General features: G+C 34.5%; 1 protein-coding gene across 1 annotated transcript; it reads right to left on the bottom strand.

Moving 5' to 3' along the window:
- On the bottom strand, nt 1–27,305 carry LOC134844025 (arylsulfatase B-like). Its single transcript, XM_063860479.1, has 4 exons — nt 26,932–27,305; nt 7,041–7,200; nt 1,578–1,896; nt 1–965 (listed from the first exon to the last, which is right to left on the bottom strand). The coding sequence occupies exons 1-4, from the start codon at nt 27,242–27,244 to the stop codon at nt 12–14; spliced, it is 1,746 nt and encodes a 581-aa protein (XP_063716549.1). The 5' UTR covers nt 27,245–27,305; the 3' UTR covers nt 1–11.
- Between the last annotated feature and the right edge of the window lie 272 nt (nt 27,306–27,577).

Below are 27,577 nucleotides of genomic sequence, written 5' to 3'. Positions count from 1 at the left end.
TTTTGCATTTACTAAAGCTCCAATTTTTTGGTATTGATTTTTGTGTCAGGTGGACAGTGTTTAGGGTGGCACGTGTAAGGTTCAGTCGGATGAATAGTTGGATCATTAGTCCAGGGATTCCAGGTATGGTCGAAGAATTTCGGATTCGCATCCCATTCAACCGGGGGTCTCATTGGAGGAACTTGTTTGCCCTCCCAGTACTCAATTCTTTCCAGAAGTTTTTCCTTCACTTCCGCATAACCTTCATCGTCTATCAGATTATGAAACTCACACGGGTCTTTGTCGATGTCAAATAAACACTCGTAACGTTGACTTATCTGAGAAAAGCACTTCAAATCAATATCTTGGGGCATGTTTTCACATGTTATCTGAGCTGGATGCGTATTGGGAATCATAGTTTCATTAGTGCCTGGATATTCTCCGGGAGCCTGGTACCAATCGTGCAAATCATTATGCACGAAGAAGTCCTCGGGGTTCAAAAGATACTTATATTTTCCAACTCTCATAGATTTTGCGTTTTCGAGGGGGTCAAAATTAAGAACAAATTCTGTTCTTGGCGAAGTCAAGTTGCGGCATGTTAAAACATCGACCATACTAAAGCCATCAATGTCTTCTAAGTGTTCGACATTTCCTCCAGCGAAATCGTACAACGTCGGCAACCAATCAGAAATGTGCATCATTTCAGTAGCCACTTGTCCAGCTCTTCGTGCAAACAAAGTACCCCAAACAAACCCGGCAACTCGACAACCTCCCTCATAAAAGAAACCCTTTGAAGATCGCAGAGGATAGTTGGAACCCCATCCAAATTGGAACCCGTTCGGTGCACCTCCATTGTCGGAACTGAAGATGATGATTGTATTATCTAGGACTCCTTTGGTCTTCAGAGATGCGACAATTCGGCCTATCGAGTCGTCCATTTCTTTTAGCATACCCAAATACTTTCGTCTTTGCGTGTGATACGTTCCCTACAAGTTAAATTTTTTAAAAATAAAATGAAGGTCGAAAAGGATTGAACCATTATAATTATAAACATCATGGTTGTTATTCACAAAATGCAGCATCCTTGGTGTTTCTTCTGGGCCCTGTGATCATGAATAGATCTTTCAAAATATATATGAAGAAGTAATGGGATCAATTGCTGTGAACTGAGAAGATTACAAATACTTAAGTCCAGGGGAGGGGAAGCGCCCTTCTTTCAGGGATTCGACCCCCCTGATCTCCTTTTTACACCGTCCATTTTCAACCAACTATCGAATTTTTTGCGTGGCACCATTGAGGAGATTTGAGTCAATCTTCCAGAATTTGTCTAGAAATGGCATTTTGGCCTGTGTTTTTAAAAAGTGCGTATCCGCCCACCCACCAAAAAATCATAAATCCACCTCTTAATAATTTTTTGACCGAACGCACCCAAATTTACCCAAATTTTTGTGAAATGTTTTTTTTTCAGGCACAAATTTTTAGACAAAAGTTCAAATGCGTGCCCAATCATTAGGCAGAATAAATGAAGAAACAAAATTAATGTTTTAATCAATTTTTCTTTCGATGAAGTAAAGTTTTTATTCCGCATTTTTACCAACCGTTACTTGTTGCTCCGTCTGAAACGGCACTTGAAGCGGATCATGTGGCAAAGCAGAATGCGGAGCAGTCAATGCCATGTACAGAAACATCGGCTGCCTTTCGAAATCATGTTCACTTATCAATTGGTCTGCCCTTGTGGCGAACGCTCTAGTCGCGTATTCTCCCAGCTCCGAGTGGAGATCGGTTCGGTTGGGTCCTTCGTCCAAATGCCAATCGAGTCCAGTCATCCCTAATTCTGTGTCGAGATGACTGAAGTAGTCTCCTTTACCATTATATAGCCCATAGAATGACTCAAACCCTCTTGATGTGGGTAGGAAGCTGAAATTATATATGATAGTGTTAATGATTTGATTAATGAATATTATAATGATTGGAGTCAAGTGGCCGAAATGTTCCAGGCCCATACATTGAACAAAATCGTGAAAGAGTTTAATCAAGTGCGAAAAACGAGCACCCTTATAAAACTAAATAAATTATCTTATTCCTCGTCCAAAAAGAGTGCATTTTTTTTACGACCGGGACTGAGCGTTCCATAAAAATTAACGCGAGGATCACGTATCTGTACACTTAGCCAAATTTTTAATTAGACGAAAGTGAAATTTTTATTTCTTTAAAAAATGAAACGTTTTTCGAAGCTATTTGAAAATTTAGGCTAATATGTTTTTCATTAAAACAATTATCGCATGCTAATAGGTACATCACATGGGTAGAATCCCTCATACGCGAAGGACCGAAGGCGCGAAAATAAAAATCAGCCAATCAGATTTCAGTAATCTACAATTTGGAAAGAAAGTACAGTGCTGATTTAAATTATCCGGACAAAAAGAACATAACTTGAATTTTCAAACGCGTTTTTCTCAAATTGAGTTAACATTAGACAAAAAGTGAAGGGAACAAAAGTTGTTTAGAATTTCACCAGAAATAATATGGTGCCATTTTTTCTCCGAAATTCTCAACAAAAATTTTACCCCAAAAATGGGTCAATTTGGCTTTTTTCAATTAATCAAGAATTACGCGGAAACTACTTTGTTAATTGATAAGAAAATTATGTCACAGGAAGCCTTTTACGCAGCTCAACAAAGTTTTAAAAGGGTTAAATCTCCAAAAACCAGTATAAGAGAAAAAATTTTCACTTGATAGTCAATAAATGTGTTTTTTACTATATAAAGCCCAGAATCTCTGATAAACAATAAATTTTAAACAATTTGCGCAAATTTTTGGAGATTTAACCCATATTAAAGTTTGTTGAGCTGTGTAAGAGGCTTCCTGTGTTATAACTTTTGTATCAATTAACAAAGTAGTTTCCGCGTAATTCTTGATTAATTGAAAAAAGCCAAATTGACCCATTTTTGGGGTAAAGTTTTTGTTGAGAATTTCGGAGAAAAAATGGCACCATATTATTTCTGGTGAAAATCTAAGCAACTTTTGTTCTCTTCACTTTTTGTCTAATCTTGACCCAATTTGAGAAAAACGCGTTTGAAAATTCAAGTTTTGTTCGTTTTGTCCGGATAATTTAAATCAGCACTGTAAACATTTCCAGGGACTGAATATTGATATTGAATATTGACCGAATGTAAAAAAACGGCAGAAATATGCAAAATTTTCAAAGTGTCACTGACCACCGCCGAATTGGAACAAATTTTTTATTTCAAGGGTTTCGTTATGAAAGTATTGCTTCATTTAATTCATTTTAATTGAATAGCAAGTGCTCCTTATTAAAAATTGACTTTTGGCTAATTTTGCTTTCGATCCTTCGCCCATGAGTTTTTTCGCCCATTCGGTCCTTTGCGCATAAGAATAGCCCCCCGTCACACGATCATCGTTAGACCCCCTTTCGATTTCGAGCAGTTTCTCCGTTGCTACTGAAAAATGCGTAAGCGCAGTGAAGGTCAATTCTTATTTTAACACGAATGTTTGGCGTCTTTCATGATTGAGGAACCGAATGATGGAAATTGACTTTCAGTCATTTTCGGCCAATCAGAATTGAGTATTCAATAATCTCACAAAATCACAAAAATCTCACAGTAATCAAATTAATTCAGGCCAGAAAAACTAATACTGACCGGTTAGATTACAAAGTTAGCAGATGGCTGTTAAATGAATTTTCAAACATTGCCAGATCAAAGACATAGTAAAAAAAGTTTAGCTTTGTACAGATACCGATTGAAGAAAGTTTGAAGAAACAAGGTAAAATCCTTCCCCCGAACACGTTTAGGGGGAAGAATGTTAACTTGGTTCCAAGTTCGAACTTTTCGCCAATCAGAATAGCATTTTACACGCAGCGCTCAGCAAATTTAATTTAAATCGAACGCTCGGGTGGATGATCTTAATTTGGTCCATTTGGTGGTAGGGGGGGGGTTGATTGGTTGAAATTTTTTCATCATGTGGTCCCTCTTCAGAGTTCGCAAGAAAATGTTCTAGTCAAATTTTAATTTTCTAGTCAAAAGTCATATTTAAATTTTAAACTTAATTAACACTCAATATAATGCGTTTTTATAACATTAAATTGAAGCTAGCAATTTTTGTTCCAAGTTTTGAAGAAAGTAAATAATAGATAAGCTCGGGGTCGTTTTTTTATTTGGATCACTTGCCAAAAATATTTCCCTTCGTGGTACCAGATGGGTCGCGCTCACCACTAGACTGCGTTGACTTAAAAATTGCTGAGCAACCCTCACTAATAGACTAACGTGACTATAAGAGCCCTGTGATACTTTCTTTGATGGTGAGAAAATAACGCGCATTATTGACGCGTGGCAAATTATCCCTCACTATAAAATCAATCCCATTTCAATTGAAGCAGACTAATAGTCCTATTTATTCCATACATGGTTCATAATATTCAGCTGACATTTCAAATTTTGTCAGTAATTCATTAACCAAAAACTATTCGTGACCAGTTTATGGACACTCGGAAGGAACATTCAAGGTTTTGCCCTGATACGATTAGTTTTTTTTGAGATATTTGAAGCAAAACCTTATCACCAGCTTTAAGGGGCAATTGAAACATTCAGGTTTTTTCCTGATATACGAGCAGTCTTGTTGTACAGGTTAGTTGCGTTGCTGAGCAGATTTTTCAAAACTTAATATTGTTTTTTTTTTCCGGCATATTGGTTGTCTTATAACTATCTTTAGTATTAAAATTGCTCTAAAATTTTGAAACTCCGGTCGTTTGATTTAATATTTATAGCTGATTACCTATTTTGCTCCTGATTAGTTGACATGACTTAGCCAAGTGAAAGCAATTTTTGCATCGGCTCGTGAACCAAACGCTTGCTAAAAACTCTAAGTTTTTTGACTTGCCGGGTCGAAGTTTGCGATTTATGTTTCGACCGATGCGGTTCGAATACTTGCCATAGTTCGACCAAAAATCCATACTCGAGAGTGCCCTATAGTCGAGCTCAAAATCGAAACATGGAGTCCAGTCGGTTGAAACATAAAGTCGAACACAAAATTGAAACCTAAAGTCGAACACAAATTCGAAACATAAAGTCAAACACAAAGTCGAAACATCAAAGCTAACATGAAGTCAAAAGATAAAGTCGAACACAAGGTCAAAGCATAAAGTTGAAGTCGAACACAAATTTACAGCACAGTCGAAATTTTTTACTCTTGGTCGAAACACTTTAAGGTTGAAAAACCTTCGGTCGAACTCAGTCAAAACGTTTTTCCTCCGTCGAACGAAGTCGAAATGTTTTTTTTTTGCGGTCGAAACTCTTCTGGGTCAAAAAGCTCCTCGGTGTAAGTCATTGGAAACGTTTTCCTTCGGCCGAGCCCAGTCAAAATGTTTTTCCGTGGCCGTAACTTATCGGTTCAAAAACTCCTGGGTCAAATTCGGTCAAAACGTTTTTCCTTGGGCGTACTACCTCGAGCAAAATCAAGGCATATACAGCATGGTTTGAGTTGGTCAAAAACATCGAGTCTGGGTCGAGGCTGTGGAAACATACTATTTTTTGGTCGATTCGGCCGAAACATAAACTCGACTTCCTATTTCGAAAGAGAAATATATTTTTTAGATTCCCAAGGGAATAAAAATCTTATTTATTGATCCAATTTTCTCAGCTAAATTTATCAAAACAGTGTCAACCCTTGTTTGTTCTTTTAGAGCTGTAAAGCGATATACTTTTTGTTTTGAAACTATGAAGCTGATATGCTTTTCAAAAAACAATTCAGTTTTTCTTTTCTGTATGCTAGCGATTTACGACTCTTTTCAAACTGTCTTTTGGCTGTGTTTCTCATTTCAATTCTTATTGGTTAACGTAGTGTTTGTCTTTTTGTTGACGAGTATTAATTCGCTGTTGTCTGTTTACTACTACGTAGTTGGTGGAGATGTTTCCGGTTCGATATTTCTAGAACCATTACGCAATTTTTTTTAAAAATATATCCAAACTAGGAAATTTCGGTCGCGAAATTAACAATGACGCGACTTTGAATCTCCAAAAACAACTTGCAGATCTGGAACAAATCTTGGAGCATAAAGTGTATAGCAGTTTTTATAACTATTAAGAGTGATTCTTCCCTTGAGTCATTTCCAAAACCGAACCAGTTCATTGATGAAGTATTCAGCTGGCAAAAGAAAGTACAAACGTATTGAAAAATCAAAAAATCTTATGGCATGACTTTTTCTCGATAGCAAGGCATGGCACTCATTAAGCTGACACATCAAAGAGCACACGCGCTTCAGTTTTTAAGATTAGAGTGCTGATTTAAATTATCAGGACGAAACGCATTTAACTTGAAATTTAAAACGCGTTTTACTCAACATGGGTCAACTTCAGGTGAAAAAAGATGAATACCAAACTGCTTAGAATTTCAGCAGAATTTGTTTTGCAAAATTCAAGGCCAAAATATAACCCAACTTTTTTTCTTTTTTTAATTAATCAAGAATCACGCTGAAACTGATTAGTCGACCATTTACATATTTAAATGAAAGTGAGCCTCTTACTTAATCCAACAATTTTTAATAAAGGTAAACACTCCAAAAAATTGTATAAACTGATTTTATTTTTTTATAAAGATAAAAATGGTCGTTTTTACTATATAAAACACCATTTTTTATTTTAAAACGTTTTTTAAACATTTCGCGCAATTTTTTGAGGTGTATACCATTCTGGAGTTTGTTGGGATACGTAAGATACTCATTTTGACGTAATTATGTTAATGATCGACCAAGTAGTTTCAGCGTAATTCTTGATTAACAATAAAAAACCATAAGACCCATTTTTGGGGTGAAAATTTGGTTCTGAATTTCGCATAAAAGTAGCACCATACTAATTCTGGTAAAATTCTTAGCAATTTCCAATCTCTTCATTTTATCTAATCTCAATCCAATTTGAGAAATCGCTAATAAAATTTCCCTTGTTGTTCGTTTTGTCCGGATAATTTAAATCAGCACTGTTGAATCCATCTCGAACGGATAGCTCAGTTGATTGAGCAAATTGATGTTCATTTCGTGCGAAGTATACCTCTCGTGAAAGTGTCCTAAGTGCCACTTGCCGACTGCGTGGCTGAGGTATCCGAGGTCGTTGAGGTGTTGTGGGAGGAGTTTCAAGTGGAGAGGCAGTCCCATCCTCTGCCTGTTTATGACCACTTTGTGCTGCATACCAGTCCTTATCGGATATCTGCCTATAGTAATAAAAGGAATTGATAAGAAAAGCGTTTGTAGGGGGTACATCCATAATGGTTTCGGATCCGACCACTCAATGGGCGAGGAGTTTTTTGTCTTTTTTCCCTTATTTGAACCATTAAACCATTTTGTCGGAAAAAAACACCTGTTATTACTATACTTATAAGAGGGTTCTTATTGATGAGACCGGGCGGGTCAATTATTTTGATTTCTGTTCAAAGTGCCACAATAAAAAAATAGCTCATTGGGCAAAACTGGAGGAAGTTAATTTATTTCTCGACATTTATGACATTTTTTATATATCAACAGCAGTAGTGGAACCTGATCTAAACTACATTTTATGATTGGATAAATTAGATATTTTACCAATGTAAAGTATTTAATATTAACCAATCATGATCCATCTAACTAACAACCCACTTATTTGTAAGTGCTGAAATTACTTGTAATTTCAGCACCAGAGAGATTTGAATTTAACTTAGAAATTAGTTGAACTCTCCCGAGTACTTCAGCAGCCGCAATAAACCAGTATACCCTAGATCTATTGAGCCTAGCAGAGACTAGTTAAACAACCTGAGACTAGATAGTATAAGAGTAAGATTAGGATCGGTATTAGACTAAGAAGTTGCACGAATCTATCCGGCCGAAAATAAGATAGCGTGACGAGCAGACGGTGTACCCTATCCGAAATTACTCTATGAGTTATACCCATCGGTCATAACTCATCTGGTGCGACCATAAGTCTCGAACAAGACCTTAATAGCTTAGAATTAACCAAAATAGATTAGAAATTAGACAAAAACATTTACAAAATGTTATACGACAATAATTTAATCGAAATGTCTCTACGACTCAATAGATCAGAGCCAATATTCCGAACCATAACAGAACTACCCGGAATTGGAAGAAGACCTCGAACCAGAGACGACATACGACAAAGTAGAAACTTGCCATATAGTTATATGATAGTTCGGCAAAAACCAGAACAAACTTTTATATTTAGAATACTACTGGCAATGAATTTAGATTTTCATTTGCAAACATAAAACCTTGAAGTTAATCTTCAAAATCATTTCAGGCGCTAAACAAAATTATTAATACACAATAACGATTGATAAAAAGATCTCAGATCGTTTTCCTAAACTCTGCAGTAATATACAAAACATGTTTGAAAAATATTTATTGGAAAATAAAAATAAAAATTAGTAGCATGACAATAAATGGTTAGTAATCATAAATCATTCTGTTGTTCCAGCTTCATCACCTAAAACATAACAGCATTCATAAGCTCACTAATATCATCAAAACACTAAATCTTTTCTTTACATAAATTTAAATCTTTATTAAAACTTAAATTCATTTAATTTTAAAATCAGATCATCAAGGCTTATCCTTGGATCTTAAATCATTATCTAGTTAACTAAATTTCGAACTTGATCATCAAGGCCTATCCTTGGATCAAAATGAACAATTTTGTTCTCCCCCACCCACTTAACTAGTGTCTAACGACCTCAAACGTCGATTCACTATCCAACCCTTTCTAAAGACCCAAGACTAATAGAAATTTTTAAACAAAACTAATCATTCAAATTAGGATAAACAGTGAAGAACTTCGGTTATTCATCCTTCACTTGACTCCCCCCTCTTACCAGACCCAGGATAAATCTTAGACTTAGTAAGTTTAAAATAGTATCTAACGAACTACTCGCGTTCTAATTATACCTGAACCTTGTGGATCGATTTACTATTCTCCAACCCTTGAACACAATCACTACCCCTAAGTAAGATTAAGTAAGTTAACACCTTAGCTTATACTAGTCACGAGAAAGTAAAAATCATTCTCCGGAATAGATATACTTTTCTCTCCAACCCTGAACAAATAGACCCAGGTTAAGCTAACCAAAAAATCGTAAGGACTAACAGTTTAAGCAATTAGAATTCACTTAACAACCTTTTGCATCCGTCATCTTAAACCTTATGTCATTTAAAAACCTAGGAAATAAACAAACAATCGTTTTACACAATTGTGAAATAGATAACAAAAAATACGACCTTGTAATCACACCTCATACACAAACAGTTGGATACATTCGAACAAAACGACAAACACTAAAGAGAAAAATAATAACTAAACAAAGACAAATAACACGAAAAAGATTTTCAAAAAACCGAAACGCATTTTCAGAATCAGAAACCAACAGTTTAGACGAACTTTACAAACTAAAAGAATCAATAGATAAAAATTGCCCAATTCACGATCAATTATATTTCTCTGACTCAGAAACAACTTCAAATTCATCAAAAAGAGGAAAAAGAAGAATAAAAAAGCAGTATAAACACAAACCAGTACATTTATACAATTGGAATCAACCAATTCGACACATTAATAATTACATATTAACAGTCATCGAACGAAAAAATGAGCTCAACGCACACCCCAGGTGACGAAAGTCCAGATGATGATGAAATCTTCCCTTTTATAGTAGATGCAACCACTGATAGAGGACAACATATATTTTGCAAAAATTTACTCTTAAATTTATTTGAACCCGGAATCAGTCCATGTAAAACAGAGTTCCCAGATGTAAAAATCAAAAGACAAATCATAGATCACTATCTAAAAGATATATGTAACTTAACACAACAGTATGGAATCTACTCCATAGAATTCACCTCACCAAACCTTAATCATAGTAAATATATAATTCAAACAGACGATCTTGATTTAGAATTTTCAAAAGTATTTTCAGAATATATAAAAAGCATCCAATATCATAACTCACAAAGAGCAAACTCCATATTCACCCATGAAGTTTTCGCAATAATATATAGTTATATCTCGATATTAGAAAACGAAATCCCAATACCAAATGTCTCACCGACAGAAACATCTAAACATGTAAGAGTACGACATGAAATCACACTACTCTCTAGTTATTTAAACATCATTAAAGAAAATTTGGCGAAAGACGAAGTTTCACAACATACAAAACACGATCTACAAAAAATTTTGGCATGGTTCATAATAGATTATTTCACACACAATATTGATTTAATTGCACAAGCAAGAAAAAATTTTAGACCCCAAAACTCGAACGATGATACTGCTATCACAGAACAATCAGACTATGTTTGGGACCCCGAATGGTCTCATCCCGCATTTATAAGCTTCCCACAATCAATCGCAAGTCAAGCAATAAGTACGATATCTTACAAAAGAGATTATGTAAGAGTAATACCATTAACCATTGATGCAACACCATTAAACTATAATACATTTTTGCCCGATACACAAAATAATAGTTTAAATTCTACAGTCATACACAATGAAAACCTCAATGGAACTAGGAATTTTACTCAACAAGATATCCAGACACCATCACACTTCATAAATGAAGAAATTGTACACACAACAACTACACAACAAAGTATTTCACCAATACGTCCAAACTTAACAACACCAAGAAATACAAATCCTTCACAAACACAGGTAACCTTACAATCAACCGTTAAACCTTCGGTTGCCCCAAAATATTCACTTATGGATTACCAAACATACAGACCCATGACAATTCCACCAAAAACACGCAAAACATTCACTAGAAACAACTTTGCAGACCATAATTATAATTATACACATCCATCAAAAACAAATTATCAACCACGAAGAAATTTTAACCAATATACAAGATCTCGAAACTGGGATAACCCAATGGCCCAACCTAATTCAGTAAATTTCCAAACAAATCCTCCACAGGATCGCAGTGAAAATTACCCATTTTTTCAACAAAATAAAAATAAAAAACAGACATCTTATCAAATGGATTATTTATCCTCAGATGATGATTTCTTACAACCAGACATATTTGCACCATATACTCAAGAATATTGTGGACAAGGAGTACAGAAACCACAACCGATAGATACACAACATCAACAACCAATTCAGCAACAAAATCCAATTAATACACAATCTTTTCAACCAATTCAACAACAAAATCCAATGATTGCACACTCGTATCAACCAACACAAATGCAAAATGAAATACCACTCCCATATTATCTTCAACAACATGAAATAACAAGAAACCAACTTTCAAATTTTTCTCAAATGCCAAATGCAGCAGAATCATTACAAATGACAATGAATCCATACCTTATGGGTGGATCATCAATAACATCAAATAAACCTTTAACGGTTTTCACAGGAACAGACCCTGAATACTCTGTAGAAGATTATTTAAATGCAGTAACAGCAAACTTGATTTTAAACATTGGACCTGAACCAATTAATACGCCACTACATCAAAACTGGATACATCGACGCACAGCGTTGATACAAACAACCTTAGATGGCGCAGCCCAAAAATGGTTTTCAGTATTACCTCCAGAAATAAAATCAAATTGGAAAAGGTTTACACAGGAATTTTCAAAAATGTTTGACTCTGAAAGAAACAAACAACAACAAAGAGTTTTATGTAATGAAATTCGCAGATTACCAAACGAAACCATCAAGCAATTAGCAGTACGAATCGAAACACTAGTTCGAAAAGCATATTCACTAAATACACACGACTATAAAAACACAAAGATGACAGAAATCTTAATGATGACCTTAACACCACAATTAAGGAAAATAGCAATAAAAAAGAGAGCATCCCATCCTTCTTCAATTTGAGAACCCGATTTAGATTTTCGAAAACTAGCAGACAAATTAGAACAAGCAGAAATCACAATGAAACTCGAAGAAACGGAAAATCTGAAATTACAATACGTTAACAGAATTGAAACAGCTTCCACAAATATTAACAATATACAGGAATCAGATACAGACCTCGTTGAAAAAATCACTGAAATACTCAATATATACGAAAAACACCCAAACTTTAAAGGCAAACCATCTTTCAAAAAATGGTGTAATTATTGCCGACGATACGGACATAGTATTTCTGAATGTAGACAAAAACAGCAAGATAATCAAATAAACCTCAAAAATACAAAGAACCAAATAAGTCATTCTATCAATATATGAAGAAAGATCAAAATCTACCGAACAAAAATGTATACAGCAACAATAGTTCAGGAAAACCACTCCCGAACAATAAAAATTATACAAGAAATCAATCACCACATAACTCAAGTTATCGAGGAAGATCGCCAGAACGAAGAAATACACAAAATTGGTCACAAAATCACTACAATAGACCAAATAGTAGAAATAACTACTCCAGATCTAATTCAAACACAACACAGTTTGTTTCTAGATCTAATTCCCAATCAAGAAATAGATACTATCCAAACAATCAGTCACGAAACTCATCATATAATAGAAATAGAAACTATTCCAATAATCGAAATAGAAGTTATTCAAACAATCGAAATCAGTATTATCCAAACAACCGATCAAGAAATAACTCATATAACAGAACAAACAGTAATTATCAAAATAGATCGCGAAATAATTCACAAAATCGACATTCAAGTTATAATAATCGTTATAGAAATTATTCCCAATCACCACACCGGAATAATAATCACTATAATAATTCTAATAGCGCCACAGAAGTAGTACACCTAAACATCAAAGACATATCAATCACGTACAATCTAATCCAGAAACAACATCAGACCCTCCAGGTATTGATGACACAGTAACTGATACGTTACAACTCAATCAAATAAACTGTGGATCATCAGATTCAGAAAGCGACACAGAAAACACTCTCTCCATCAATATGATAAACGTCAAAAATGACTATGAATCTGTTATATATGAACAACCTTTTTCATCACACATATATGAAAATCAATCAGAATTTCTTCACAATTATTATACTAAACCCATACATTCCACACCAACGACGCAAAAAACTAATAGAATTAACACTACAAATCAACCCACTGAAAATGATAAAACAAAATGCTTGAACACAAATCACATTTATCAAAATATACAAAAAGAACAACCCCAAGAAAAAATTTGGACAATACCATTTCTCTTAGAAAGTCCAAGAAACAAAGAATTTCAACCACCAGATCTTGAAATTGATTTTTAATTGATTCAGGAGCAGAATCAAATATAATAAAAATCCCCACATGGAATGAAATAAAAACTTTACACCCAAAACTAACACCTCTTGAAACCTCCAGTAAGTTAGCAACAGCACAGGGATCAACATTAATAAACTACGGAAAAATCCAATTATTTCTTCTCCCCACAAGAACAATAGAGCAAAGTAAAATTTTAAATAAGCCATTTAAACAAATATTCCATATCACTGATATTAAACATAATATCATTGGAATACCATTTATCTCGAAATATATATCAACAATCAACATCTTGAATAGTAAAATATTAATCAAAGATAAATATACAAAAACAAAAGACACATCCCTAACATTTTTTCAAAGATTAAATAAACAACCACCATTCTTTTCAAAATTTTACCCGATATTTAACCAACAAAGAAAACACTTGAAACCACTATCAGGAAACATCTATAATTTTTCAATCAAACAAGTTCACCAATATGATAAAGAACAAAACAAACAAAAATTTTATATGTCAGATTTTGAATTCAAACCTATTCATAAATTTTTCAAAATCACAATCTCTTCAATAAAATATTTGAAAAACTCGAATTCAGATATTATTTCCTTACATGTCTATAACAACACACCTTACCAGGTAACATTACCTTTAGGACTTTTAGGCTATTGCGAAACCAACGCTACAATATCACCAATACACGAAAAAGCCTATCGCGTAAATAATATAATTCAATTATTAGATATTTGTCAATCCACAATTCTTAATGAAGAATTATCTATAAATAACATAATAAATAATGAAAACAGAAATACGGATTATTTCACAAAAACCCCATATTTCAAACCTACATTCAACATAAGTAACTACACAGAAGATCAACAGAAATTTTTAACAATGTTTAATTTCCAACATTCACAAATAACACAAGACGAATTCGAAAAGTTAGCCAAACAGCTAATTAAATATTCATCAGTCTATGCAACAGTAATGTACCAATTCACTTACATGATAAAGTGAACAGATTACTCGATATTTTAGAACAATACAACATTATATCACCAGTTAATAAAGAAGAACAACCAAAAGGCAACACATTTATCAACCCCGTTATCATTCTAGCTAAAGGAGAATCATTAAAAATCGTTCTCGACGCTAGATACCTCAATTCACTCATAGATGAATCAAAATGTAATTGGCCCATTGAACCAATACAAGTTATTTTAACAAAAATAAACGGCAAATACTTTACAACCGCCGATATGAATAGTTTATACAATCAAATGCCACTAGATGAACAATCACGACGTTTAACACAATTTGTTATTGGAAACCAACAATATGAATTCAACCGCTTATTCTATGGAATATCCATAGGACCAGCAGCATTTTCAGCTTTTATGAGCAAAACTTTTAGACCACCAATACTCAAGAAAAACGCAATCACCTATTTAGACAATGTTTTTATGCAATCACAAACAAAAGAAGAAATGTTCAATGTTTTAGAAAAATATCACCAAATACTTCAGAACGAAAATCTGAAGGCCGCCCCCGATAAATCACACTTCTTTTTGACAAGAGTTAAATTCTTAGGACATAATATAGAAAGAAAAACAATCACTCCACTGAAATCACGCATTGACGCTATTCAAAAACTTCAACCACCAACAAATAAAAAGAAAATCCAAGAATTTCTTGGAATGTTAAATTTTTTAAGCAAATATGTTTATAAAATGCAATTATATCTACGACCATTTTATAACATCCTTAGACAACAAAATAATTTTGAATGGAATACAGAACATCAAGCACGATTTGAAGAAATAAAGAAACTTTTAACTGAACAAATTTCAAACACAATTCCAGACCCTAATCAACCATTTTATGCAATGTGCGATGCTTCGAACTTTGGCATCGGTGCAGCACTATTACAATCACATAATGGTACAAATAAAATGAACCTCATATCAGCAAATTCTCGATTATTCACTCAAGCAGAGCTTCGACTCTCAACTCTAATGAGAGAATGTACAGCCATAATATATACACTGACAGAATATGAATTTCTGATACTTGGATCAAAACATCCCACAGTTCTATTCACAGACCATAAACCAATCATCTTTCTTTTTACACAAAAATCTAAACCAAACCACCGAGTTTACAGATTTCAACTAATTCTAATGAAATTTCCAAACTTACATATAGTTTGGACTGCAGGAAAAAATCTTGCATTACCAGACACCTTAAGTCGAAATACGCCACCTGAATTACTTACACGAAAAACAACAGTTGAAATACCCAAAAACATAAAATTCTACCTTGCAGAAAACGAAACATCACCCCGATTGGAATGCAAATATGCAGTAAAAACTGACGTTGAACAATCACAAATAAATAGCTTACAACATTTCCCACTTTATTTAGATTGTCAAAATAATCACTATGAAGTTGATCTACTTGGAACATCAACTTTTAAACCAATCCCATATTCTCAATGGATAAAAAATGACACCCAACAAAAACGAACAAAACAACACCCACCTAAAAAAGACCATTTTCCACTAATTGAAGAAGAAAATTTAACTGATAAAATAAATTTATCAGGACCACAAACAAACGATTCAAAATACACAATAAATCAAGTTTTTGACCTCCACGACCCACTTGATACAATACCCTTATCTAAATTCGAAATTGAAAACATTTTTCTCCCTCCAACAGAAACAATTACAATTTCAACACTAAAACAATATCAAAATCTTGACCCAATAATTCGACAACTAAAATCATGGCACAAATATAAAACTAAACCTATCAAGGCAGATTCAACCATTCTAGGCAACAAAACACTCCTCCGATACTTTCGCAAATTTAATAACACAACAATTAATGAAACTACAGACCTTTTAGAGTATAACTTAAATGAATCTACAGTCCCCTGTCTTCCTTTAAGTATGATTCTCATAGCTTTTAATATCTCACATACACAAAATATTAAAGGACATTCTGGATCAGAAAAAACATATTCAAACTTTATACAAAACTATTACTTCCCAAATGCACCAATTTGGATAAAAGTATTATGCAATGATTGTATAGTATGCCAACTAAATAAACCTTACCCAAATCAAAAACAAATAGCACAAAAACAAGATTTTAAAGGACAAAGCTTGTACTTTAATCATCGTATCTCATTTGATACTAAAGGCCCAATTTCACCCTCATCAGAAGGAAATTCCTACATTATGGTAATTGTTGACGCATTTACACATTATGTAGCACTTAACCCAGTACCACATTGTAACGCTTATTATGCGTATACAACGCTTTATGAACACTGGATAGCAAAATTTGGACTACCAGAAATTTTAGTCACAGACAACGGTACAGAATTCATAAATAATGAAATTTTCACAGTATGTCATTTATATAACATTAAACACAAACCACGTACATCTCATGCACCTTGGACAAACGGCTTAGTCGAAGGTATGAACCGTTCATTACAAGAATATCTTAGATGTATCATCAACGGAAATGATACAAGATATACCGAATGGTCAGCAGATGTAAAATTATTTCCCTTAGCATATAATTCACAAATCACGACAACTCTAGGAATGTCACCATATGAAATGGTTTTTAACCAAAAGCCACGCAAACCAATAATGTTTACAGCAAATTCTCATAAAAACGCACAAGGTTATTGTCAACCAAATAAAGACTCAATTTGTTATAACCTACCTTTACATACACACGATGAAGATCATTTTCATCATCCACAAATTCTTAAATTAGCCTCCGGTACACACACCGAATGGATTCTAAATAGAGATAAAAAACACAATGAAATTTATCAAAAAGTAACAAAAAAATTATTACAAAGACAAAACATTAATGAACAAATAAATTCACGTTTTACACCAGCCTCCGATTTAAAAATTGGAACATTTGTTTTAATACCTAATTTTACTACTCAAAAAGGAATTTCTAAAAAATTACAACCCCTTCGTAAAGGACCATACCAAATAATTGCAAGACCCACTGATGTCACATATAAAATCACCGACTCAGACAAAAAAGAAATCGTTCAGCACCGAAACAACCTATTACCTTATTACCCAAAAGAATACGCACTCCGCGAATTAACTCAATTATATTCTTTCACAGGTTTAAAAATTATTCAAAATGACCCACATCCGAAAAACACAACAAAGAAACAAAATGATATCCCCATCGAAAATCAAAATACAAAATCAACCGCCACCAAAAACAATACAAAAAACCTAGACCAAAAAACATCCCCAAAAGAAAGAAAAAAATAGAAAAATGACCGAACAAATAATACCCCAAGAGCAAATCGACAAATCAGAACATAGAAAATCAACACGACTTCGAAATCAACCACGTAAAAATTACAAAATATTCATCCCCCAATCTAAAATATTAAAGAAAGTGGAATTTCAAAAGCAATTTTAACTTTATACTTCACAGTCTTGAAACCTCTGAAACATTTTCAATTTCCATTTTTCAAAATAACATGCTGACAAACACGCAATAATTCTAGTTCACATTAGACCAATAGGATTCATCCAATCCGTCACTTTCTCTAACTCAAACTAAGATCAATTGGACGAATCATTTAAAACTCCAGGCATATCTATAACTATAACTTTACGACCTCCAGGTCAAAAATAAGCAAACCACTCCAACTTGACAACTAAAATAAATATCACCATAATCCCATACCCCTCCCTTATCTAATAACCCAAAGATCAACAATATTTCCCCAACTCAGACCACAAATACCCCCCAAACAAATTTGTTAACTTAGCCTAAAGTAACAAAATGAACATTTTAATTAGCCTAAAGTACAAAAATCTCACCATACCCCGGATCATTTGACAAACAAAAATAAAGAAAAAGACGACCTCCCGATCACCATAAAAATTGCCCCCAACAAAATTTTACAAAACTCAACCCACTTATCAAAAAAACTAATAAATAATCCGACCACACTTGAAAATTGCCCCAAACAACAAAAAATATTCGACCAAGAAGTCATTTCTTAAATGCTCTTCTATCAAACAGTCACTAAAATTTTCATAAACCTTAAACAATTTTTTACGATACTTGCAACCTTTATAATATTTCTTTTTGATATACTTGAATCTTTTCTAATAATCTTAATCATTTTTTGTAACATTTTTTTAATTTTCTACACTATCTTCGAACTATTTCTCCAACTTTCCAAAACCCTTGATTATATCCACAGGTACGAATCATACAACTTGTCTAAATGATACGAACATTTTTCAGTAGAACTGATATTTTTCTATTATTTGTAATTTTCATAACATTTTTATCATCCCTCATTTTGACAATATGCAAATGTATAAAGAAAGCAATCATCACATTTGCCCTAGCAACAATCTTTCTAATTATTTTTTTGGAAGAATATTATAATAAACATAAACTTGTTCACTAGAATAATCAAACAAGAATCTATCAAAAATTGCTACCCCACAGTCACAAAGTCAGTCTTCACCGACATCATCCCAAGATAACCCAACAACACCTTCAACTACTCAAAACCCTCAAACATCTACACGAATTTCTTTTCAAGATAATCCATACACTTTTGAAGAACGACACGCTCGTTTATCTGAACCACTAGAACCAGTTCAACGACAAGCATCTCTAAGTGAACCAACATATAACCTATACCCAACACTACCACAAGAACTAAGTAGAATACGACACCTTAGTCAGAACCAAAACACAACAGAAATAAATAGACAAATTATACATCCTCGACGAAATAGAAATTTTCAAACTCCCCGAGTTCATTTTGAAATACCTCAATCACCATCACAAAGCACTCCAGAAAATCCCACTGGTATTACACCAGAAACCCCTACACTTTTTTCACAACGAAGCACTTCAAGCCTACCCTCAGATTACTTAGGTTCAACACCAACATCTGAACAAATACGTGAAAATCCTTTCAACCCCCCAAACCAAACATCACGACTACCATATTGGACAACACATTCATTCACACAAGGTGAACCAAATTTAATCAATGACCCCATAGACATTTCTACAGATACAACATCTTCATCACTACCCGAAACATTATCACTTCCATCAACACCATCGATTAGTCAAATTTCACCGACACCTTTTAACTTAAATTTTCCAAACAATCTCGACGCAAGATACCGAGAACAATCATCAACAAATATTCCTTTAAGATTAGATTGGAATACATTTACAGCACCTCCACCATTATTTGGACATTATCTAGAAAGTAACCGCCTTCATAACTGGGCACTTAATAGATTACAATATCGCCAAGATATTCACGACGATATCCGTGATCACAATATCCAAATACTCCAACAAAACAGTTTACAATTAAAGTTTGAAATCACAGTTTAGTTAAATAACATTACTCAACATCCCTACCCATTAAACCCACCAAACATAACAGCTCAATCACTACCACCACCGTTTATAACTACTGAAGTAATATATAAATACGACAGATATTCCAAAAACACAATTGGTTACATTACATTTTATAACCCATACTCAGGATTATCATACACATGTATATTCTAAAAATATTAGTTTTTCTCCAACTCCTTTTTCTAGTAACCTTAAATCAAAACATCAACCCTTCTCCCCGCACAGGACCCCAAGATTTACTAGTAACACATTACGATTGTTAAGAAAACGAACAAAAAACACTACACAAGTATGCAATAAATCAAGTATCACAATGTGAAACAGAACCACAAGCTATAGAAACTACAAATGTAATAGCAACACTCTATTCAAAAGCCCGAGCAACAACAGTTACAGGTTATAAATTCACAGCAACATTTTCCGAAAAGAAAGTACATTATTCACAGGTCTCGAACGGAAATAAAAACCGACTTGACCATGAGTCATTCTATCAGAGTAATATAGAACGACTTTTACATCTCAATCCCGACGATTGTAAAACTGAATTACTTAGACTAAACATCACACAAAATAAAAACTCCGAAAGAAAGTTAGTATACTTTCAAGTTTTTTCAGACTCTGTACATCAATCACAACTTGAAAGACACCAAGGACATATAAAACTAGATGACAAATACCCATATAACGGCGCACACGGACGATTAACCTATGACATACACGATAAACATTGGATACCACACATTGGTATAAATAACCCATCAAACTGCAAAGCAGACACAAAAAATAAAGGATACCAAGAAATAATGTTTTTCGATTGGAAAATACAACTCGAAAAAATACAACTCACACGAGATTTATCAGATAACACAATGATCTATCAAGGAATCAGATAACCTTGTAAAAATGATCAAGGTTATTGCGACCCTACAACAAGAACACAAGCAACAATTGTTTGGTTCCCTGAAGACACATGTACAACATTTCAAGTAGCAAGAATACACGCTCGTATGATCAAATTTCACGACAAATATTTCATACAATCAATACCATATGAACAAGTAAATCCATCACGAAAAATAAGTACTGATTTTCGAAACATTCACAAAATAGAAAATAAATTAACACGTTTTCAAATATATCAAGAAACAGAACTTGCATGTAAATATAGAAATCCACATCATAAAACACAATACTCTGAAATACTAGTTGAATACGAAAATGGATTCGACATGACCACTGGAAAGATAAAAATCGACCCATACGCCACAAGTAAACGCCTAAATGAAGGAAAATCATATATACCAGTTAAATTTCAAAAAAGCACAGGTCAACCTGGTGGACATCTAAAACCCCAAGACGCTCATAGCACACGTTTACAAGAATTATCACTAATGAATACTACATATTTCGGCAATATCCACTATGATATTCACTTAGACATGAAACTAGATTATACGATTAGCCGCATTTTTCAAGAAATGTCACTCTCCGAATTAGAAACACTACACCAACTATGCGAATTAGAACGAACACAAATATTACAATCACTTGCACTAGCAGTATTAAAAATACCCTACGCAGGATACCTATTATCAGGAAACAGATCAAATTTTTTAGACTATGAAGGAAACATCTTATGGTTTTATACTTGCACTAAAAAAGTATCACCACTCTACGTTTTTGAAGATAAACGATGTTATAAAAGAATCCCTATCTTTTATAAGAATAAAGTACATTTCGTTGACACACTTTCACGAAGAACCTATTTTTGGGATACCGCAGTCCCATGTGGATCAGAAAATAGCCACAATGTAGTACAACTAAACCCTGACGAAGATAAATATTACCTTCTCACTCCATATCCCACATTAAAGCAATCACTCAAAAAATTTTCACCAGAAAGCATTCGCGCTATTGCTCTAAACCCAAATATAGACTTACAATCCATAGGAATATATTCAAAATCAGATATTCAACATCACATTAGAACACAACAATTCCAAGAATTATTAACACAAATGGACACTATACAAAGACAATCAATTGACCAAAATTTACGCAAACTTGCAGAAACCGCAGGATTTGCCGATATCTACACGCAAGATTATAGCGGATATTTTAAAGATATTAAAGATTATATATATCTAAACGGTGAAAAATACCGTCCCCAAGATATATCACCAATCAACATTTTTAGCTTTGTTACACTCAAAAATGAATTTCTTGACTTTCTAGGATGGCCCTACTACATCTTAGAAAAATTGACTATTTTATACGCAATGTTTAACTTTATTGGATTTCTTTTCTCACTTTTAAAAGGAATTTACAACACATGTGCTATACACACACAAGTAAATAGACAAGCAAGCGTAGCACGCATACTCTTTGCAGGATTTTTTGGAATCTTTTCTACATCTATAAACAAAATTCTTTTAGACGCACAAATAAAAGAATACAACACAAAAATAGCAACACGAGAGAACACATACGACGAAGAACATAACAATGTAGACACAACGCCAACGGCACCACAATTACCACCCCTACCACATAACCATCCACTATCCCTAGTCCCACGAAATTTTCGAAATTTAGCAATCACACATAATCCAAATTTTCGACCAACCACATCACAAAGTCCCATCCAACATATAATGACACACCAGTCACAGGATGATAATACTTATGAACAAATTATTGAACAACCCCATACCACCGCTTTTCAGTCTCAAAATAATCATTTTTTTAGCCCACGATGAGCCGACAACTTGGATCCCTACACCGATCAAATTCCCACCCAACCAACCTCACCTCTCCAATCCCAATAATACCACTTTTTGCTTTTCCGCCACCCAATTTCCCACCTAGTAATGTAACATCAGGCATGAATTCCGACACTAATTCACACATCTCAGTTTTATACTCCACCTCACAACTCAATAACCCGAATATTGAAACCCCCGATGAATTCGCCGATTCAGAACCATCCCCATCCAATAATTTTCATTACTCTTCAAATTTTTCTCAACCCCCTTTTCAACCTATATTATCAAATAACCCTGACCCAATCAATTCTACACCCTCTTATGCTTCCCAAGTTACCCCAACCTACTCCTCATTTCATTCTGACCAATCATCTCATTCTCCAGACACCCCCCGAATCTCCCCAGAGCTAGATAATTTTATTACCCTCCAACAACAACCCTACCACCTTCACACCCCAACCATAAACCAAATCTCTTCCACAATAGATTCATCCAACCCCCTACCCCTACACCCTCTTCAAATTATACTGAATCATTAGCACCATCATCCACATCTACTGAATCTTCACTCAACACTAATAGAGCTTACCGCACTTTTAAAAGAAAGTTCCCCAACCATCCTTTCCCAGCAAAACCAGGAACAGCCCGTGAATACATCAACCATCCCAAGCACACTAACACAAAAGAATTTTTAGCTATCACCTTACCCTCATTCCCACAATACACCTTAAACACCCCTCACGACACTAACGAAACACGCAGCTTTGTAGACGAATACGTTTTAATGCCCACTCTCTCTTGGACCTCATATTATTATTTTACTAATCCCCTTTGCTTACCTTTATCTAGCACTCACATCGAAATAGAGCGAAATAAGGACATGCTATATCGACTCACTACACCACTAACCACTAGACAATTTACTTACGTTGGATATAAAAAATCACTAAAAACACACACTGCACCTAGAGCTAATGAATATACACTAGAATACTATGATCACAACATCATCACAGCTAACCAAGATCAATTCTTAGACGACGATCGCTTCGCTAATCCACAAATCACCGAGAAATTTTTCATCAAGACACCATATGTATTTACATTAAACATCTTCGATCGTAAGTTTGACCACATTATTTCAGAAGCACTAACAGACACACAAGCATACGAAAGTTTTAAAGAACGCTTCCAAATATTTTCACTAACCTTTCATTTCCTTGCACCACACGAAAAAGATTTACACTGCTCACACGATATTATTTTGCGCACTAAACAAACCCACAAATATAGTTATTATCGTTTCATCCAAAATCACTTTGACCTACACACACCCTCTAGACAACCACACCATCGTTTTCAATTCATTAATTCCAAGTACACTTCACCATTTTTTCTAAATTTCACATATTGCATTAAAGATACTAACCTTCATGGTATTCTTCGCAATTATGGTCCCATAACCCAAATGTATATCTTCTGTCCCATCGCCAAGACCTTCAACGCCGAAGAATCCCGACCCTTCCTTATCCCGCACGAGTTTGTAGAACCTATAGAAATCCCAATTTTAGAATTCATCCACAACACTAAATTCAATCACAAATTATATAATCTAATCCAAAACACACCTTATGAGTTTGCAGTTGGCACTGAAGAACTAACCACCATTAAGGCACTTCAATTGCTTTGGCCACTGCTTCAGACTAAAAATATCATCCGCATCTTAGCTAAACTACTAACAACTTCCGATCTCATCCACGACATCTTCCCCCACGGTTTTTTCCCCGACGACTAACAGGTAAGTATGAATTAAATGTATACTACTAACTAATTACAATATTAGAAACTCACCATTCTTTATCCATGTTTTCTTTAGATTTTTAGCCTTCATCCGACAATCATCTAAAAAATTCACAAAAGACAAATAAAAAATCGAAAACTTCTTCAAACAATTTCAAAATTCTATTAATCTTTTACACTCGTAAATTTAATAAATTTAATACCAAGCAGTAAATTCATTTATAAATTTTTTCCCCAAGCAGTAAATCTAATAATGATGAAAATTTGTAACTTAATTTTTTCCAATAAAAAGCAGTAAAATTCAAAATTCTATGTAGTAAATTGATAAAACGCAAACGCAGAACTAACCTTTTGATATTTTCATTCATTCGCACAGAAATTCTATCCACACTCGCACAGCTCGCCCACGAAGAATTGTTTAAAATAATGAATTTCAGTTTCAAGTTTTCACACTCAACAACTCTAACACAAGATAACACGTTTCAAACTTTCCTTTAACCCGGTTGGAAAGGAATCATATACTAAACAAAACTAACCAACGCAGCTTACTAAATACCACAAATCATAGAATAACAGCATGACTAAGGAAAGGAAACCAACGGTACCCAAACCGGATTAACCCAGTTTAAAACTGGATAATTTATTCTTTTGAAGACTATTATAAAGTCTCAGAAAGAAATAATAAAACACAAAAAGTCGATAGACAAACTCATACCACAAACAATTTGATTTTTGAAAAAAGGACACAACCAACAAGACATAAGAAAAACCACAACAAACCCAACATAAAACGTTGTCACATAACAGGACCCCTCACAAAAACTGCATGAAATCATACTCCCACTCCTGGCATAACCCACCAGGAAGGACGTCCTGAGCATGCTCTATAGCCGGCCTAACCCACCGCGCTACATCCACGCTTTGTGACCACACTCCTATTTTTAATAAGAGCTACTCAAGGGTGAGTAACTCTTCAAATTAACCGAACTAAAACAAAAAGCTTTTGTGAAAACAACTAACTAAAATCATAATTAAAAAATATTAAACTAATAAAAGTTTTATAAAATGTAAATTACATTATGCAATACATAGATCAGAATACAACACCAAGGACGAACATCTAAAGACAAAACGACCCCACTACACTCGAGAGAGAATGGCCAACTACAATCGATATGCCGCTCACAATCACAACTCAAAGGATTTAGAGTACGACTTGACTTCGCAGAAAAGGACTTCATTGAACTAGACCAATGAACACCTCGATGTTCAAGTATACGTACAGATCCGAGTAACCAGGCATCCCTTCAACGCACAATCTCCACGCCATTCCCAAACTAGATCAGACACAAAAGAAGTTCTCCACGAAGAACAGAAAAACCTGACATAGCCAACCATTCTGAAATCAGATTTGAGTTTGTTGCGGAGACTTAGTCGTTGTCACTAGAAGACACAACGTCTTATGTCCCTAACTCCAGCTTCCTGGAACTTCTCTAACAAAGAGGAAACGGAAGAAAATTATGATGTTCGCCAAATACCAACGTCCATCATCCATCCTTCGAATTGCAGAAGAACTATTCTAAAAAACTCTGTAAAACCCGGATGGGTGGAACCTGATCTAAACTACATTTTATGATTGGATAAATTAGATATTTTACCAATGTAAAGTATTTAATATTAACCAATCATGATCCATCTAACTAACAACCCACTTATTTGTAAGTGCTGAAATTACTTTTAATTTCAGCACCAGAGAGATTTGAATTTAACTTAGAAATTAGTTGAACTCTCCCGAGTACTTCAGCAGCCGCAATAAACCAGTATACCCTAGATCTATTGAGCCTAGCAGAGACTAGTTAAACAACCTGAGACTAGATAGTATAAGAGTAAGATTAGGATCGGTATTAGACTAAGAAGTTGCACGAATCTATCCGGCCGAAAATAAGATAGCGTGACGAGCAGACGGTGTACCCTATCCGAAATTACTCTATGAGTTATACCCATCGGTCATAACTCAGTAGCGGCGGTGTTAGGGGGGATGGGGGGACGCCCCTCTCCCTCAGGGATTCGACCCCCTGCCGACCCAAAGGATCCCCCTTTGTACTATTTTGAGATATCCATATTTGCTGACGGACCCTAATATTTGCTGGCGCCAATTTATTCTAATTTTGAGGGGGGAGCGCGCGCCGAAAAAACTCGATTTTTTGGTCGACGTTTTCCAAAAAAAGCCTAAAAACGCCTTTTTTTGGCCTTTTTTCAAAAACTTGTCTGCGGAATTTCAGAAAATTTCGTCAAATTAGTGTCTTTATAGTGGTTTGGGAGAGCTTGGGAAATCAATTTAGTCGACAAAAAAAAGATCAACAAAATTTTCAAATTTTTTTTGAAAATTCGCCCCCCCCTCAAGAAATCGAGAAGTTCCTAGATCCGCGCCTGATCGACAGATTTATTTGTCGGCTAGAAGAGGAAGATTATGTTAAGCATGATAGTTGCTTTGTTTTTTGTGAAGATCAGTTTCGCGAGAGATGACTGTTATTTGGAAACGGAGTTGATATTATTCATAACTGCGGCAAAAGTGTGAGAAAAAATTCTTCAAATTTGGACAATGCCATATTTTTCTTGCAATAGATGCGACCCACCTGTCATTAAAGCAGCTCTACTAGGTGTGCACATGGGCTGTGCATAGTAATTATTCAGAATCAACCCCTCCCCTGCCAGCCTGTCCAGATGGGGGGTCTGCACCTGGCGACTGCCATGGAACCCAACGTCATTCCAACCGAGATCATCGGCTAATATGAACACTATATTCGGCTTAGTGTGACTTTGAGTTTGTCGGCTACTCGAGTCAGCAGAGTCATCTGCGGTTGATGATATAATCAATAGTGAAACGAGTGTTATTAAAAAGTCCAATGAAATAAGTTTAATCACGAGGATCGGTTCTCGCATTTTCATGACACAATAAAGTGAGGTTTGAGCAATAATGTCAGAAATTGGACTTGGGTGCTGCACAGCAGTCGTTGCTACAAATAAACGAAATGTAGACAAATAACTATCTTAATTCGATAAGGTATAAACTTACTTAGATTTGAATAAACAAAATTGGTTCAAAATCTAGACTAGAACCCAAAGATTATTCACCTAAAGTCTATCTAATTAAATACTTGACTCGGGGAAGCGCAAAAATTTTAAAAGCAATTCGAACCTGTTTGAAAGTTTATGGTGTTCTACTTTACGGTTTTTTTGTCTAGAGCAAATTAACTATTCTGACGAACAAATTCTTAAAAA

This window comes from Symsagittifera roscoffensis, chromosome 4, assembly GCF_963678635.1.
Source record: "Symsagittifera roscoffensis chromosome 4, txSymRosc1.1, whole genome shotgun sequence".
Classification (NCBI taxonomy): domain Eukaryota; kingdom Metazoa; phylum Xenacoelomorpha; order Acoela; family Convolutidae; genus Symsagittifera; species Symsagittifera roscoffensis.
Note: the sequence above shows the minus strand (reverse complement) of the source record. Positions and strands in the feature narration are given on the sequence as shown.

Excerpts from the sequence above, each read along its gene's own strand:
- LOC134844025 (XM_063860479.1), bottom strand. The coding sequence starts at position 27,244 with ATGAAAATGCGAGAACCGATCCTCGTGATTAAACTTATTTCATTGGAC. Across the intron at positions 7,201-26,931 it reads TAGAGCTGCTTTAATGACAG|GCAGATATCCGATAAGGACT; the intron begins GTGGGTCGCATC and ends TTATTACTATAG. Across the intron at positions 966-1,577 it reads AGACGGAGCAACAAGTAACG|GGAACGTATCACACGCAAAG; the intron begins GTTGGTAAAAAT and ends TTTAACTTGTAG.